Raw genomic sequence first — 17042 nt, 5'->3', positions numbered from 1 at the left:
AGCCACTTAAGCTTACTGTATTTGTGAACTATGTACGTTACTTTAGTTCTCTCAAATTTCACATTCTTTTAAATACTGTGTATCTTTATAAATACGCCCGGAATAATATGTAATTACGTACTTTTTATTTCAATAATTGACATTCTTTGATTTGTTTTCTACATAAATAATATATATTTAGAATAAAAAAAGTGACTTATATTTTTCCATATTTACAGGTTTAGACAATATTTCTACACGAAACTTGCAATAATCCATATTTTTACGTGATATTTTATTTTGTTAAACAATGTCCTTGAAAATACTAAATGTTTTAATACACTAAAAAAATTAACAATGTACTTGTGCGGCAGATTAGAAGACAAACTAGACGTGACTTGCGGACTTATGCAAATTTATGTTTGCTCCAGTCACATCCGTGACGTCGAAAAGTCATTCAGCCAGTACAAAGCGTTATACCGACCAAACAGACAGAATTTTAATTTTGAAAATTAAAAAAAACATTTTATTGTGTATTGTAACGATAACAGTAACGAAAATTAGATTGAATTGGAATAAAATTTGTTGATTTAAAAAAAATAAAGAGTAGGCTGTGTGACAGTTGTTTCTTTATCTCCATGTTTTTGCCATATTTTAACATTTTTTGCCTATATACATATTGTGTAGTTTATACTGCATATTTATCCGAGCCCTACTTATAAAGATTCAGCTTCCACGAACACTAAAGAGTTACTATTACGAAAATGTTATGTGTCATCTTTTCCCGGCGTTAAAAAGATCAAAGACTGTCAACTCTATTTACTTAATGTTCGTCAGGTCTCCCACTTTGATGGATAGAGGTTAGATTCTGCGTATAATGATGATAGTAGTAATATGTGTGTCAGGGCTAACGACACAGGCGGCCATCGTAAACATCTGAACACATATGGCTCAGGTAGTTAGATTATTATATCTCGTCGCCACCTTAATCCAATTTTTAATAAGTTACGTAATATTAGATTTATTTGAATATCACGATGTTTTTTTTATAATATCAAGTGACGGGACGAACGAGTCGTGCGCCTGTCCATGATAGTTGCAGTTCCACTCAGAGCTTTAAATCACCAAGATCTAAGGTGCACTGCAACTGGGTCCGTCACCCTGAGACGTCAGTTGACAATTCTCTAGGCCTGTGATTTCACCAGCTCCCTTACCCTTCTAAACCGGAACACAGTAATGCTCATATTACTGCTTGGTGGCGGAAATAGGTACAATGGCAGTACTTCCCTGGACGAACTCTTTCGATTCCAAGTAATTTTTTTTTGTGTTCAATCTTTATTAATAATTATAAATTATGTAATAATATAAAGTACTTTATTATTACCACATCACAATAATTTCTCAAATTATTCTAGTCTATTATTAAATTCACCACGATGTTTCTAGTCTAGATTAATGGAGCGAAAACATAATAAACTTGGCATCGTAAATACTATAATCCAGACGGATTGTAATGGGATACCATACATCGGAAGAGTTTTCTCGGAAGGCTAAAATCGGGTTAGATTTGAACTAGTTATGAACTTATATGTGGGGCTTTTTTAATAAATAGAGGTATCTTCGACGTTTGAAGAGAAAAAAAACATTTACGCTTCTTTTTTTTTTTAAAGTAAAAAAATCATAAAAATAAACGTAGGATTGATCTGGGCTAGTAAAAAAACCGGCTTATATATCGTAAACTGTAATTGATGTTATTGAATATCATGCCGTTTTACTGCATCTCTCTTCGTTCCCATCTTCTTCTTTTTATAGTATCAATGGCGTACACCTTGCTTGCTGTCGTAGTTAGAGGATTTGCCAGTCGGCGTAAGGTACTCGTCGATTGTTGCCCAGGATTAGGGTTGCCAGATACTGCTTATCATTTTCGAGACAATTCTACTAGGGTAAAGAAGAAGGACCGTAGCAATAAATGTGTAAAAATAAATAGGTATTTATATTGGGCCCCGATAATATTTCAGTCGTTGTATTTTTAATTTCATTTCATTTTTCATTCGCAATCAATATTTCGACATTCCTTCGCACGACTACAGCGCTGCATTTGGGGGGATTTCTTTTATGTAAAGGACTCTAGTAAGTTTGTAAAAACAACTTCTAAGTATTTGGAATCCGGGACACTATAGTGTAATTACTGGACACCGGACAATATGAAAAATTCCAGGACAATCCCGGATTTCCCCTCCACCTGGCAAGCCTACCCAGGGTACGTCAGACGTACAGAAAAGGAATGGTACGTCGTGCGGTGGTACTCCTTTCGCTCACTCCAAATTATTATCATGATACATTCATTTTTTTGTGAAATTATTCCACAAGCTTGCTATAATTACAAATACAAAAGAGAATGAAGAAAAACTTAAAAAAATTCCTCACAGCCGTTAAAACCAAAAGCACATGTGTATAACAACCGCGTAGGGAAATTCATAAAGTATGATTCCTTGGCCTGTAACTAAGTTGATAGAACAGTGGCCCTATTTGGCATACAGACGCAGATTCAGCTCTGTCAAATCGAAGGGATTTCTCTTCTTTATCATATGTTTGTCATAATTATGATTTGCAATTGCAAAAAGGGGCTTTGCCCGCTGGAGTAATACTATGACGGAGTGGTGGCCAAGGACCGGCCGACGAAATCCGGATCGTCCAATTGCACGCTCGACGACATAATGAAAGTCGCGGGCAAAACCTTTTAACAGCAGTAGAGCTCCTTGTGAAAGAGTTCGTCCAGGGAAGTTCTACCACTTTACCTATTTCTGCCGTCACTGGAACGTTCCGGTTTAAAAGGGTAAGGGTACTGGTGAAATTACAGGCACATGGGACTTGTCAACTTATGTCACAGGGTAACGGGCGCAGTGGCAGTGCCTCTCAAAGCTCTGAGTGGCACTGCAAGTGTTGTGGACAGTCGTGTACCTTACCATTAGGCGCGCGACTTGTTCGTCCCGTCACTTGATATTATAGAAAAAACCTGGACCAGAGACGCACAGGACCGGGTGATGTACGGCTGGAATGATGGCGATGGTGTTCGATCTTTGTATTAATAATTATATCTTAAATTTTTCCTATTGAAAAACTTACGCTTTACGTTTTTATGGTTTTACGTAACGTTATTTATTACAATTTCTTCAACATTTACCTATCACAATACAAATCAGCTAACTACAAGCTACAAGTAATCACATAATTCATAGTAAATTGTATTCAATTGCAATGACAGTATATTTGTGACCTTGATGTCGTATAAGTAAAATGGAAAAGACAAATCCAAAGTCGCTTTGTTTACTTATGACCTGTATGACAATCATACGTTCAGAATTCAGCAATTGTGGTGGTAAAGTGAGATCACACGTCGCTACGTCACATAGCGTCACTACTTCATATAATGAATCATTGTAACTTAGAGACAAGTAATCGATAGACATTGACCCCAAACGATACAGTTTTAAACCAATTGGGAAACAATATGAAATAGAAATAAAAACCCACAACGCCACATCACAAGAAAGAAATACAAAAAAGTAATATGAATAAAAACAAAAAAAATATAATAATTATCACAAAAAATTGCGTAGCTAATATTTAAACCAACCAACAAATTTTACTATTTTACTAAATTAATACTATACTGACGTGTGTGTGGCTGTGATGTGTGCAAAAAGGATCTCATTTAGCAAAAGCCACAGCCGAGAATGGGCTGTGACGCGGGTTTTCAATGGACGCCAGCGAGTGAGTGACCTACGTGTGCGTCACGAAATTAAATAAAATCCACTAAAAATATTAAACAAATATCTATCTAATTCGTTAAAACATTTAATAACTATTATTCTTGTGCATTTACTATTTTCAATAATGCTGTCTGAAATTACGTTTCCCACGATTATTAAATTAAATAAAAATATGCAATTTAATCATATTAAACACAATTTCATTATCTCAATTTAAGTAATTCAACTGATTAAAAAAGAAAGGATGTAGGAGCGCCCTCTCGAGGTCCGCCGTATTTGACCTGAGTACAAGTTGTTTGTGAGCAAGAAGAAACGATTAAAGATATAGTAGATATGCATATATTTATACTCATAAAAATACACCAATATAGATTCATTATTTCATGACATTAAAATCAATGAGCCTGACCCAAATATAATCATTGTAGTCAGTTAGTCGAAGGCTATGGCTGTCGCAACTGTAAACTGAAGCGACTGATGAATTAGTTTATATGCATCATAGATACCAGCCATTTTTACAGTTCCAACGATGCCAGGTCAATATGTCGTGAAATACTTAACCCAAATCTTATTTACAATGAAAATTCGAAAGTGCTGAATCAAACTAACTACTTGTAATGGGAAACCGCTGAACGGCTTATTTTTTCGAGCTATTATACTCGATGACCGAACACTGTTCTACTTTCCCTTCTTTTTGGAGACTTTCCAAACCAGAACATTTACCACAATTATTTAATTTGCATATTCACGCTTCCAAGAAAATTGTTCACCGTTTTTCAAGTTCCACTTAATTTTTAAACGACCTCATTGTCTTGGAATGTTAGTCAGTTATGTGCTAAAATCTAAATTTAGAGTAAACATTATCTTTCTTGATACAAACACTTTTGAAGAATTGTGCTGGCAATTATATGCATAAATAAGGAAATAATATTTTATGCAATCGTAAGGAATAGGTACGAAATTTTAAGATCTAATTATGTAATGATTGCATACAATACTTTTTTTTCATAAAATTGAAATAATATAATACCACCAATATTTAAAGATTATTTGTTAACAATCCACGACAACTAACTCATACGAAAGCCAAACAAATAATACAAAACAAAAAACCAAAAAGATAGAAGTCTCCGTGATTGACCAAGTACCGCGTTTGAGTTTAATACTGTTTTTAAATAATAATTTTTTGCCAAATGTTTACGTTTTTGTACCTGTTATGTAACATTTTCAGATATTGTTTAATAAAATACTTTGAATTTTACTAATTTCACAGACATAATGACGTTATTCTGTTCAGGAATATATTGACGCGTGTAAGGAGACTTTTTAGTTAGCAAAATTACGACGTTCGTTGTTTAAAACTCATATTATTATAATCACAGATACTAAATCTATGATTATAATGAAATTTTTCACTTTAGTAGCGAGTACCATAGACAAAGAATTTTGATTCGGAACTGAAAAGAGCGCCTTTGTGATATGGTTTATGAAATTATAATTGACAGAAGTCTATAATCTAGATTCTACAGAAGTAGAAAAATATTATTAAAATCAACACTAAATTTATAATTTGTATAGCTATGATTATTTTAAATTGTTTCTAAATAAACAACACTTGTTACAGACTTTTGTACCTGTTTAATATAATATTTCTAAATCGCAATATATTATGAAGTTTGTTACACACATTATTGAATTTATCTATTTACATAGTAGGGTTTACCTTCTTAATGTTACGGTTTGATGGCTACATGTTGAGAACGAGGTGATTGGCAACGCAAAAAAATCGCAGTGACACATACTAAATTCACGCCAAACAAAATCACCGCGGACTGAAATAGAGTTACTTTCACGGAACTGCCAGCAAACACAAAACTAAATATAACGGACGTCTGTTATCACAAGCCGAGATGTTATTGACAGTTGGAGAACACATTGAGGTTTACGTCGTTTATGGCCCAAATAGACGATATCGTATCAAAGGCTCAAATGTTCACACGCAAAGTTATGTCATCTCTATTTTGTTGTGCACAACAGAGGATTTGTCTATCAGGGAAAACTGACATCATGTGTCATCATCACAAATTTATAATAGCATACCAAATGAAATAAAAAAAAAACAAGAAAAATTATCGAAATTTATTGCCCATCTAAAAAATTAAAAATTAAAAAAAATATCATCAATAACGATTTTATAAGTGAGACAAAATATCCAATAAAAGTTAAGTGCCATTTTCTTTGTCCTTAAATAGATTAGCTCTTAAATAATAAATAAAAGTTATTTAATTTTATGTTAATTCATATAAGAAAAAACGAATAATTATTACTAATTTGTAGTGATATTTATATTTGTCATTAATAATTTGTAGTGCTCTCCTGACTTTGCGGCGCCCTTGCAAGGTGTCATATGTGTGACTAGTACATTATATTTTTATAATATCTTTTATGAAACCATGTGGCAAGCAATAAAGATATGAATATGAATTTAAAATTTACTAGTTTTCAATATGCTCCATCAAATTCTCATTTCCAAAGACTTCTCTGCCTCTTCATCTGCCTATCACTTCTGCATCGACCATTTGCTTGGCGTATCTGTGAGTCTATAAAGATCAGTGGTCTTTGATTAGTCACAAAAATAGGAGATTTAAGATATTACAGTCCACAGTTAGTAATGTTTTTTATGATATTAAGGAATCTTCCTTTTATCGTTATTACAGCGGTTACCACTTTCCGTTAGGTGGATCACCAGACTAAAAAACCACTACATAAAAAAAAGGAAAAACAAAGTGTGTTATCAGAACAAGACCCATGATGGGGTAAACCTAGTCTTTACCTATGTCTACTTTCATGTCACATTTAAGTGTATAACTAACAAGATTAATGTCGTAACGGATGTAAGATCTCGCAATTTACCTCCTGTCCTAAGCTCGCCAGGGATAGAGCAGCAAGGTGATAACAAAGTGTGTCAAGAACAACTCTAAAATTATCCAACCCGTTGGATGTCATTGCTTCATGCGGTGTCCTAGTGGTCCGGCCAGGGCTGCCGATTGACGCACGAAATATTGATCGTGTCGTTAGCAACAAACCTCAATTAGACTTGTTGATTCCTATCCAATTACAAACTGTTATCATATTGCCAGGCGAAGGACTGTCTGGTTTCCGTTTTCCATTTGTGCGCTTTATCAATGTTTTATACTGGTATACACATATACCTCTAATAAATCACATGAATTAAGATAGTATATACATATAAAACACATAATTTATCAATGTGGTGATTAAAAGCTTTTATTTCGGATAACCTAACTTCTTCGACGTATTCTCAAATGGCAAAGATTCATATAGAGTTTTAAGGTTTTCGCCTTGCTTTCGCGATTGTTACCATTGGCAAAGAAACTTTTTTCGGACCTAACTTCGGAAGCATCAGCCGTGACCATGGGACTGTAAAGGGCTCGCATAGTTGGTTTGATTAAAAAACTAATATACACGATTCACATCTAAAAATAGTTTCATTTCCTAAGAACAACAATCCAGACAAGATACCTTAATAGCTAAATGGATGTACCATTCAAGATGTAGATTTGAAAATTTTCGGGAAAACAGTGTCGTGACGTATGATATTCTATGTTTAATAATTCCTTCCCTGAAAGTAGAGGGAAATGAAACTCGTAGAATTTCGAATGTAGAGTATCCGTAAGTGTGGTTACGGCGAAGGCGGTATTTTTGTACGTAGTCGTGACGTGACGAGCGTACTTCGCTACGGCGAGGTCGGCCGCCGCGCGTGAAGCACCCGCCACGCGCCCGCCGGCATTTCAGTATAGCGATCGCGCTCGCAGCTAACACACGTTCTAAACTTTAATTCCGGACTGCGATAAGCGACTATTTGCGATTTATTTTATTGAAATTGTTGATACAAATTTTAAAAATTTCTTCTATAAATTCTGAAATGCGCGTGTGCGCCGAGAGACAGTGCGTTCGTTGTACGCCGGCCCGGTGGGTGAAGCGCCACGCAGCTAAAATGGCAAATTCAGTGGAAGTATTGCATTTGCAGTTCAAACGGATGCTGAACAAAGAGCTGAGCCACTTCTCGGAGTCCAGCAAATCCGGCAACCAGATCTCGGAGTACATCTGCTCTACATTTTTAGGTAAGTTGAAGTAACCTTAATTCCATTGAACTAGATTCTTTGTATTAACTTAACATTGATGTAATAGGATAATTACATTATCTATATTCAAGTGTATAAAGTACAAAATTAAGTTAACTTGTATTACGATGAATATTGACAATGTATTAGTACGTTTACCTTTTACTAAGAACTCTGCATAGTGTCACAGTAACTTTTGGGTTTATAAACATAATTTTAATACTCGCGTGTGTAAGTTGGATCACACTACTATAGAACTATTTGAAAGACTAGTTAGATCTTGCAAACTATTCCATTATCACCGCGCTCAATGTGGAGGCAGACTTTAGACTTTTAGACAGAATATAGACACATAACGTTCTACTGCGGTATGTAGATACGGCGTCATGTAACTGCTAAAATTTGAGGGCCTTCAAAAGATGCGAGAATGAAGCTTACGCATCGTAGCTTTTCTGATGACCTGGGCCAATATTGACTACTTACCATCATGTAGCCTGTCTTTACTTATGTTTAAATTTGGATTAAAGTAACAACAACAAACAATAACATTAATTAGATGTCAACCTTTACATTCTGCGTACTCTATAGGTACGTTCAGATCACATGTCATAAAGGAATGAATATAAGAAACTGTAAACAACTTTGTTATTGCAAATCGAGACTCATCAACGACGTAGTCTCCGAGAAGTGAAAATAAAGCGCTTTCTTTCAATTAACATGATACTTTACGTAAGTTTTTCGTGAGTCACGTCGAAATGATGGCGTTTCTGTGCGTCATATAAATTAGTTCATGAAAAAGTCTTGACGAACGTGACGTATATGCGCCCGTTGCTTGAAATCCAACCCCCGGCCGCCCTCACGAGAATTGTTTGCCTACGCACGCGACCCCACCAAGTCCATATCTATGTTATTCTTGTCCAATTTTGGTCTAAGTAGGGCTTTACTTTTACCATTAAAAGACTACTACTACTACGAAACGTTTTTAGTCACAATAATCTTTATTTCCCGTAGAGATACGACCAAAATATGTAAATCACAATATATATCACATTGCTATCTTTATAAAAGGAAACATTTTTATCTATACAAAACCAGTATAAAATTGTTTAAGATGAACCTTTGCACGCGTACAATAACATTGATAAAACGGTCCAGAAGCCAATGTTATTCTTTATGAATATTCAAGTAGAGTTTATTGGGTATCGTAAAATATGCAGGGTACAATATTTCAACGGGTCAACGAGTTTGTCATTGAGACAGTAGGCGAAGCATTGATGTGACTATAGCGAATACCCATGGTACTGGGACCGTAATTAGTTTGTTTTCGCTCGCACCCAACAAGACAAACCAAATAATTTTAATGCCAATTTATTATGACAACAATTGACATCGAAATATTTTTAATAAGCCTGTTTATGTCTCAATGTTGGGCAAAGGCCTTGAAAAGGTCCAAGTTATAACGTTCAGGGAACAAGTCTGCAGGTAGGGAATTCCACTCTATGGCCGTTCGCCATATAAATGTGGAAGCGAAACGCTTCGTGTGAATCCTTGGAATACCCACAACATAGGGGTGGAACCCCAGTCTGCGCCTATAAAATAGTCCTCCGATGATGGAAAGGGGAAGGCGGAATCAAATTATGCAATTTCATCGCACACTCTCCGCGATATATCCTGTAGAATACTGATATGCTGGCAACTTTACGGCGGTGTTCAAGGCTCTGTAGCTTCGCGTCTACTAATTCCGAGTCACTTCTAAACCTCTGGGCACGTTTATCGATTGAGTCCAAAGTAGCTAGTTGGTATTTAGTAGAGCCATGTGCATAAGTGGCAGCAGTACTCCATACACGACCGGACTCGTGCTTGGTATAGCTGAAGCACGTTCCCGATGTAAAGTAATGCCTCACTTTGGAAAGGCTGCCAAGCTCCCTGGCTGCTATTTTGGCCATGGATTCAATATATCTGCCGAAGATGAGATTGGACGACAGGTCCATTCCAATTAGCTGGAGACGGTCGATCGGACTCCCATTTATCTTGGCCCACAACTCGCTCGGCATGCGGCTTAAATTTTATTTCGGTAAATTCCTTCTGCGTATCATGTATTTTTAATACCACTGCAGGCGATTATTTTTGGTATTTTGCAATTGGAACACAAGTAACGGTGTCAGTATTACACTAATATGCGGTAATTTCGAAACATTCCGCTCGAATAAATAAAACAGATCTCTGGAACTCGATAATAATGTGAAGATAGTAGAGTACATTCTATTCAGGGCAGGCCAACTAAGGCATTTGCTCTACTATTCTAGATTTGCAACCCTACAGTGCACTCGAATTAGGACATTCGTATTTAAACGAATGCTTACGTAAAAAGAGCAGTAACCTAGAGACTTTGACAGACATGTCTTGCCAACAAACTTATCTTTCTGTTATATTTGTTAAAAACAAGTTAGACGTAAATAAAACCAGTTTCGTATTTCGACTGACAGTACAAACAATCTTCATTTCTAACGCCATGTATCTGAATTCTATGAGAATAGATCTTTATGTGTATATGACGATTTGTTTTTATTCTAATCGTGCTCTCTGCTCACTTATCATGGGTGATTAGATAGAAAATGGATACGTCGTACTACATTAACGTGATAACAAACTTGGTATAATCCTTTGTAACAGTTATTTATCAAGGATTATTCCATCATACAATTCACTTGCGCCTAGTGCCCCTTGTGGGTTGATATTTAAATAATTTGTTTAAGGCTTATTAACCGTGTGAGTGCAAGTAAACAAAAATAAATTCAAACAAGGTTTATCAATACATACGCATAATAAGTTACTTGTTTTATCACCTGTCTTTGTACTTGTCACAAGTACTTAGTGGGCCAACAAGATTACGATTCACAATGTTGTAACAACTATTTTACATAAATAGATATAAAGACGTCTCTAAATTATATAATATTATTTAATATATTGATTGAACACTAATCTGTCATAATTTCAACACAGATAGGTTGACCCAGAATAATATCAATCAATCGTTTTAATAACCACTTCACACGTTCACCTACTTTCATACGGCATCAATGTACAACGGCACCATTTTTTGAAAACCAATATATAAAATTAAGTAATCTAAATTTATTTGCTTAGTTTCGAACTTATTACAAAACTTTATTGACAAAGTGGCCCAGTTACTTGAACAAACGTTCTTCTGCATTACAGACAAACAACAGGAGCTTGATTTACCATCCCTGCAAATTGATGAAAATGTTGAACGAGCTAAGAAAAAGGAAAAACCGCGCATTGGCGGACCTGGAAGTACTATGTCACAAGTAAGTCTAAAGTCATTGTTGACGTTGAGTTTTGAGTTACATTTACATAAAAATATATTGCAAATATCTGCAAGTCGCCGTTTACCGCTTCAAATAAACTAATTCAACTTTCGAATTGGTTACAGATATCGGGCATAAAAAGGACTCTGACACACACAAACAGCTTTACGGGAGAGCGTGTACCCAGACACGGAGTGGAAACACCCCACGAAGAAGAATTAGGCAAACTGCTCGGCGAACTCGACCGCTGGGGTGTCGATATCTTCCGGATTGGCGATCTTTCCTGTGGGCGGCCTCTAACGGCTGTCGCGTATGCCATCTTCACGTCGAGGGAGCTATTAAACACACTACAAATTCCGGCACGCACATTCATTGCCTTCGCCGTGACACTGGAGGAACACTATTGTCGTGACAACCCGTTCCACAACTCTCTCCACGCAGCCGATGTCACGCAGTCTACACACGTGCTTCTCAATACTCCAGCTCTTGACGCAGTATTCACGCCAATCGAGGTGTGTGCTGCTCTATTTGCAGCATGTGTTCACGATGTTGATCATCCTGGCCTTACAAATCAATATCTGGTCAACTCTAGCTCAGAACTAGCACTCATGTACAATGACGAGTCTGTACTTGAGAACCATCATCTTGCAGTAGCTTTCAAACTACTTCAAAACGAAGGATGTGACATTTTCGTGAATCTACACAAGAAACAGAGACAGACTCTGAGGAAAATGGTCATAGATATGGTGCTCTCAACAGACATGTCTAAACACATGACTCTGCTCGCAGACCTGAAGACTATGGTAGAAACCAAGAAAGTGGCAGGCAGTGGAGTCCTGTTATTGGATAATTACACAGACAGAATACAGGTTTTGGAGAATCTCGTACATTGCGCCGATCTCAGCAATCCCACTAAGCCACTGCCTTTGTATAAACGATGGGTAGGATTACTAATGGAAGAGTTCTTCCAGCAAGGAGATCGCGAAAGGGAGCAAGGAATGGACCTAAGTCCAATGTGCGACAGGCACAATGCTACGATAGAGAAAACACAGGTCGGGTTCATAGACTATATCGTACATCCGCTGTGGGAGACATGGGCGGATCTAGTCCACCCGGATGCTCAAGATATATTGGACACTTTAGAAGAAAACCGCGACTATTACCAGAGCATGATACCACCGTCTCCACCGCCGGCTTCTGTACAGGCTTCACACGCAGGAACAGATGATGACCGCCCCGAACAAATACGCTTCCAAGTAAGTATAAAAATAAGTTATTTGCATTTATGAACGAGTAGGTAGCATAATAGAGTACTAGCCGTGGTAGCGTAATTGTTTGTTGACCTACGGCCATTCAAGCAGAAGCCGTGAGTTCAATTCCGGGCTCACACAAATTTAATTTGAAATTTACCATGAGCTTATCAGCGAAGGAAAACATCGTGATGAAACTTGCACGTCGAAGAAGATTCACAACCCTCGGAAAACGTGTGAAGTCCAACCCGCGTTGGGCCAGCGTGGCGGACATGGCCTAAACCCTCGTCTGAGAGGAGACCTCTGCCCAGCAGTGGGACGTATAAATGGATTGATGATGAATGAGTAGGTGCATTTAGTATGGTAACTAGATATCCGAACTTAATTAATAACAAGGTATTTTTTGTCCTAGGTAACACTAGAAGAGGGGGAAGGTTCAGAAGATTGCGAAGGGGAGGGTGATGGTGGGATGTGACGGAAACTACTGGGAATTTGCAAGAAACTCTCAGAGAAGATGCAAGTGTGGTGGAAGCTCTGGCAGTAGAGCGAGAGCTAAGAGCGGACGGTAACGGATTAAGGGCGAAAAGCCCCGCGCCGTCGTAGGCATCGTCGGTGGGCGGTGGGCGCCAGGTGCCAGGCGCGGTAGTGCCGGCGTTGCGCCCGCACCTCGCCGACCCGCTCGCCGGCCAAAGTGGCTCGAACCTCTTGTTGGATAATAATAATAATAACACTTGTTGACGCTTACGTCGAAATGGAGCGTACCGCGGGTGTATCGTAACATTTCGATTTTGATTATTTATATGTGATTATTATGCAATGTTGTTTAGAGTTACCTAACGACTAAATAATTATGTCCCTCCAATGACTGTGTAACATTCGATTGTCTAGTGTTTTTACTATTGTTTCGTTTGTCTAACCAAAGATATGAAGAATTCAAAGGTTAAGTTCACAGATGATTTCGATATCCCTGTAAGTAGTTAGTCTTCGGTTCTTAAAGTCGTGTAAGTAGTTTAGTCGTCGGCACCGCTATACCGGGTCGACTAAGTAAGGACATTGAAAACGCTTATTAATTGGTATGAAAGGGTAATTTATATTGTCATATCATCCACGTTTCTCATATTTAATACGGGTTTGCGATAATGATGTTATTCACCAAAATATATTAACATAATAGGTATCCTATATATAAAATCTATTTTAAGGTAAATTTTAAAAAATTGCCTTTCGGAGTTGTTGTTGTGTCTTTTTTCTGAATATTTAATATTCGGCCAGCCTCTTACTGTGGAGACACGTAACCAATCATCCTGTTAGATAGCTTTACTTGATTTGGAAACCGAATAGCACCTCATTTCTTATAAAGGATCGCTGGCGATCTCTTTACTTTTTTCTTTAGAATAATGTATTATTTTTGTAAATTACGTATTACTTACAACTAGTTCTCTTACCCAAAAAATTAGTCATGAATCTAAGTATTTTTTTGTGAACGCAACTAACTGATTGAAGTTTTAATTAAATATTTAGTAGGTACTAACAAATGAGTGGTTTGCGACTAAGTTTTCTCTCGTTCAAAGACGAAATATCTGCAGAAGTATTAGTAAGGTTCGAACTATAGCGGCACATGGCCGGGTCTTGCAATACTAAGTAGTTTGTCACTGGGCTCCCTCAGCGCACAACTTGGTGGATGGTTTTTGCTTATTGTTGTGTGTTTACTGTTCATTTCATCACATTTGTAACCCAATAGGATATTCTTAAGATTACAAAATGTAGATCTGATTTCAATTTTATTCCTCCAGTTATTCATATCAGCAAATGTCACAGAACAGACATTAATTAGGTACTTTGTAACATCACGAACAGACGCATCCTTCATTTGCATTTCACTGCATCCATCATATTAATGTTACGATTTTATTACTTACGAGCTGGTCTCTATACTTTCATGTACTCAAAAGATATTTTGTTTATCCTAAAAAATAAACGATTCAGTTCATCGAACTCCAATTCTTTAGTATCTCCGACCTTTGTTAACAATTACCGCAGTATTCTAAGTCATCTGTCATTCATCTGCGTAGAGAATGAAGGTCCAATGTATATTATGTTTGTAGGTAAGAATTGAATCGGCGATTAATATTATTTGATAGGGAAGGTAGGACCCTAGGCACTGGCCCGTGAGTCACTTCGATCCAGACGGATCTATTGTGGCTGCTATCCCCATAAATTATAATTCGTCCTGTAGGCCAATCAATGTTCGTAATGATCCGTATAATGTTCTTAGGCTCGAGTTTCGACTACGGAGTCATCAGTCTGCAGGTATCTGTTAGACACCTTCCACTTAGACGTTTATTTATTCTGTTAATTAGGCTTCTTATGACGAAATTCAAACATCACCGCCGAAGAAAACCTTCGCGAGAAACCCGCATTGAGCACCTTGACATGCTCGTTACCCGCAACATGGCTTTAGTTTCGCTACGAGGGATCCCGAGTGTGGGGTCAGGGCCCATAATCAAGACCCTCGCCGCCCCTCTTGCCATGTCACCTGCAGCTTTGTTTCCCGCAACGCCAGTGTCCAAGTACCGAACCTAATGACAGAATTGTTACTATATATTATTTATGGCTCTTCAGATTTCAGTGCCTTAAGCGCCGCCTGATTGTCAAAAGGATTACTATTTTCTAAACTGGTGTTGCGGGTAGTCTAATCGGCGATGAAAAATCATTATTAATAGTAGCCACGGCTCTTAAAAGAACAAAACTCCTCGTAAGTTTAATTTAAGCTGTGTTTAGGTGCAGTATCTCCACATAAAGATGTAATTTAATGATTAGATTGTTTAATAATCTATATTGTCGATGACGCGAGTTCAATGCATAATGGGGTCGTTCACTTTTACTTTCCTACGCCCTGTTTGAAAAAAACTCAATATCGCCATGACGTCTTCACGATTGACATGAAAAATTGAAAACGCTTAAAATACGATTAAAAAAAATTGTGTGTTAATAGGAACATTACGCTTAGAATTTTTGTTTTATAATAATGTATGTATTTGTAACTAAAATTGTGTTAAATGTTAAATTGTGCGTACAACAGTAGATCTGTGTACACCTATAACGTATTTGAACGTACCAATCTTTCGTAGTTCACCTTGAACAAATTGTAATCTGTATGTGAACTCTGCAAGTCTAGATTTTTCTGTACAGTTTGTAAAAGGGGTTGCGATGTGTGTTGGGATTTCACAATCTGTACGACATAATAAAACAAGAATGTAGAATACCATAATATCCTTACACGCATCACAAAACTGAACACCATATAGCCAAATAAATATCAATAGCTATACACCTTCATGTAAATATATAACATATAGTAGGTACCTATATTGACGTAAGACTCCGAAAGATATACATTTTGTAAGGAGCTTATTGGTGTTCAAACCCTTTTGTAACAGGTCAAACGAGTTTCTAATAAATACGCTATAAGAAAGAGTAGTAAGAAATAAGCATCACATTCAAATAAAATATTAAAAAAGCACCAAAAATAGGTCTTCTATCAAACTGTTCAAGAATTTTGTTAAAATTTTATTTTAATGTGGTGCCTCTGTTATACAGATGTTCGCCTTAGTGACTCTCAACAATTTCTTGTTAGACCTTATAAATAATAATAGCCCAACCAAAATTGTGTAACTAGATTTATAATGTGCTCGTTGTTCAATCTCGTTTCAGTAAATAGGAGTACCTTTATAATACAAATAATAACATTTTGAAGATTAACAGTGTATCAACGTCAGAATAGGTTATTGATTTTATTAGAGCAGCTTGGTATTGTCCAAAGTAAGTGATTGAGAATTTGGAAAAGCCATACGCTGTGAAAATTCCAAACACAATTAAAAATCACTGCTTCATGAGTTTACAATGACAGCTGCCAATTTAACAATTTCGTATGGGAAATTTGACTGTGCCCCTAGCGGTCACAAGAAATGGCAATTCGTATACGCGATCGTTAGCAACGACTGTCGCTGTAAACGCATGGTCATAGTAAAGACCCGGTTCACATAATGTGTTCACGATCTGAGTTTGCATGAAGTTTTAAAGTGTTCAAGTCTTAGCGGATTAAAATATATTTAAAACGTGATTTTTTTTAATAATGACAAATGCAATGATGTTTTACTCGTGGTAGTCATGACCGACTGAATCTTGTTATGTTACTTTAATGATGATGTATTAGAATTTCACAGTGTATGGAAAAGAGGTGTGAGCAACAGACATGTTAATCCCATAGTCATATTTAGAATTACTTAATTAAAAATAATAATTATCAAATTATTTTGGCCAAAGTGGTTTCAGTGTCGTGTATATGTTTGATCAGTACGAAGAACTATCGCTAAGGTTGGATAATACCTACTTAGATAAATTTATTAATACCGAGTTAAAAGTGTGCAATGCTGGACATTTGCATTACTTATTATTTATGTTTAAAAATAAAAAATAGCTTGTAATAGTTTAAATGAGTATTTGAGTTGAATTAAAGAATATTAATGTATTTAGAATAAAAGATATGGGAGAAAATTTTAC

The 17042-nt window shown here is 36.6% G+C and overlaps 1 protein-coding gene across 3 annotated transcripts in view; it reads left to right on the top strand.

The window, feature by feature from the left end:
- Window positions 1-16909, top strand: part of LOC113236573 (cAMP-specific 3',5'-cyclic phosphodiesterase) — a 572464-nt gene extending 555555 nt beyond the window's left edge. Inside the window, exons 7-10 of one of the 3 annotated variants that reach the window (XM_026472709.1) lie at window positions 7804-7897; window positions 11120-11229; window positions 11355-12485; window positions 12892-16909. In XM_026472709.1, the coding sequence (XP_026328494.1) occupies window positions 7804-7897; window positions 11120-11229; window positions 11355-12485; window positions 12892-12954 (1398 nt within the window). In that variant the 3' untranslated portion in view covers window positions 12955-16909. The remainder of the gene's footprint in view (window positions 1-7803; window positions 7898-11119; window positions 11230-11354; window positions 12486-12891) is intronic. The other 2 variants (XM_026472708.1, XM_026472710.1) reach the window with 2 other exon arrangements.
- The last annotated feature ends 133 nt before the right edge of the window (window positions 16910-17042 follow it).

This window comes from Hyposmocoma kahamanoa, unplaced genomic scaffold, assembly GCF_003589595.1.
Source record: "Hyposmocoma kahamanoa isolate Upper Pololo Valley unplaced genomic scaffold, ASM358959v1 92, whole genome shotgun sequence".
In the NCBI taxonomy this organism is placed as follows: domain Eukaryota; kingdom Metazoa; phylum Arthropoda; class Insecta; order Lepidoptera; family Cosmopterigidae; genus Hyposmocoma; species Hyposmocoma kahamanoa.
The sequence above is the reverse complement of the archived record's forward strand: the minus strand, read 5'-3'. Positions and strand labels throughout refer to the sequence as shown.